General features: G+C 65.4%; 1 protein-coding gene across 1 annotated transcript in view; it reads right to left on the reverse strand.

Moving 5' to 3' along the window:
• Positions 1-535, reverse strand: part of LOC106898894 (zinc finger protein 271-like) — a 7,086-nt gene extending 6,551 nt beyond the window's left edge. Inside the window, exon 1 of the mRNA XM_014960474.1 lies at positions 479-535. Within this exon, the coding sequence (XP_014815960.1) occupies positions 479-535 (57 nt within the window). The remainder of the gene's footprint in view (positions 1-478) is intronic.
• Between the last annotated feature and the right edge of the window lie 1,220 nt (positions 536-1,755).

The following is a 1,755-nucleotide window of genomic DNA, read 5'->3' on the forward strand; positions in this document are numbered from 1 at the left end:
GTGTGGGGCCTGGACCCCCGGGACCCCTCAGGTGGGAGGTTGGGGGGCGCCTGGGGTGTGTGGGTCCCCAGGATCTGTGGGTCCCAGACTATGGGGTCCCCAGGATATGTGGGTCCCTGAGATGTGTGGGTCCTGGACTCTGGGGTCCCTTAGGGATCTGTGGGTCCCTGGGACATGTGGGCCCCAGACACTGGGGTCCCCCGAGACATGTGGGTCCACCAGGATATGTGGGTCCTGGGCTCTGGTGTCCCCAGGATCTGTGGGTCTCTGAGATGTGTGGGTCCTGGAGACCGGGGTCCTTTAGGGGTGTGTGGGTCCCAGACTCTGGTGTCCCCATGATCTGTGGGTCCCAGACTCTGAGGTCCTTGGGATCTGTGGGTCCCCTGGATCTGTGGGTCCCAGATCCCCAGGATCTGTGGGTCCCAGACTCTGGGGTCTTTGGGATATGTGGGTCCCAGGATGTGTGGGTCCCCAAGACGTGTGGGTCCCCATCATCTGAGAGGACCCCAAATCTCCCCCCCAAGGGCGTCCCCATGTCGGAGGCGGCGGAGGATGCGGAGGAGGCCTCGTCGGTGCCGGATGTGGGGTGTGCGCCCCCCGGGGACCCCCCGATCCGTGGGGCTGGGGGGGGGGGGGTGGGGGGGGGCGTGTGGGTCCCCTGGATCTGTGGGTCCCCAAGATGTGTGGGTCCCAGGAGTGTGTGGGTCCCCCAGATCTGTGGGTCCCAGATTCCAAAGTCCCCAGGATCTGTGGGTCTCTGAGATGTGTGGGTCTCCAGGATCTGTGGGTCCCAGATCCCCAGGATCTGTGGGTCCTGGGGATATGTGGGTCCCCGGGATGTGTGGGTCCCAGCCTTTGGGGTCCTTGGGATCTGTGGGTCCTCAGGATCTGTGGGTCCTGGGGGTGTGTGGGTCCCAGACTCTGGGGTCCCCAAGACATGTGGGTCTCCAGGATCTGTGGGTCCTTGGGATCTGTGGGTCCCCAGGATCTGTGGGTCCCAGATCCCCAGGATCTGTGGGTCCCCAAGATGTGTGGGTCCCAGACTCTGGGGTCCTTGGGATCTGTGGGTCCCAGGATGTGTGGGTCCCAGACTCCGAGGTCCCCTAGGGATCTGTGGGTCCCAGACTCTGGGGTCCCCAGGATCTGTGGGTCCCAGGATGTGTGGGTCCCAGACTCCGAGGTCCCCTAGGGATCTGTGGGTCCCAGGATGTGTGGGTCCCAGACTCCAGGGTCCCCAGGATCTGTGGGTCCTGGGGATCTGTGGGTCCCAGACTCCAGGGTCTCCAGGATCTGTGGGTCCCAGATGCTGGGGTCCCCGAGACGTGTGGGTCCTTGGGATCTGTGGGTCCCGGGGGTGTGTGGGTCCCAGACTCTGGGGTCCCTTAGGGATCTGTGGGTCCTTGGGATCTGTGGGTCCCAGACTCCGGGGTCCCCAGGATCTGTGGGTCCCAGACTCCAAGGTCCCTGGGATATGTGGGTCCTGGGGATCTGTGGGTCTCAGCCTTTGGGGTCCCCAGGATCTGTGGGTCCCAGACTCTGGGGTCTTTGGGATATGTGGGTCCCAGGATGTGTGGGTCCCCAAGACGTGTGGGTCCCCATCATCTGAGAGGACCCCAAATCTCCCCCCCAAGGGCGTCCCCATGTCGGAGGCGGCGGAGGATGCGGAGGAGGCCTCGTCGGTGCCGGATGTGGGGTGTGCGCCCCCCGGGGACCCCCCGATCCGTGGGGCTGGGGGGGGGGGGGTGGGGGGGGGCG

The sequence above is a fragment of the Calidris pugnax genome, unplaced genomic scaffold (assembly GCF_001431845.1).
Source record: "Calidris pugnax isolate Ruff unplaced genomic scaffold, ASM143184v1 scaffold568, whole genome shotgun sequence".
Classification (NCBI taxonomy): domain Eukaryota; kingdom Metazoa; phylum Chordata; class Aves; order Charadriiformes; family Scolopacidae; genus Calidris; species Calidris pugnax.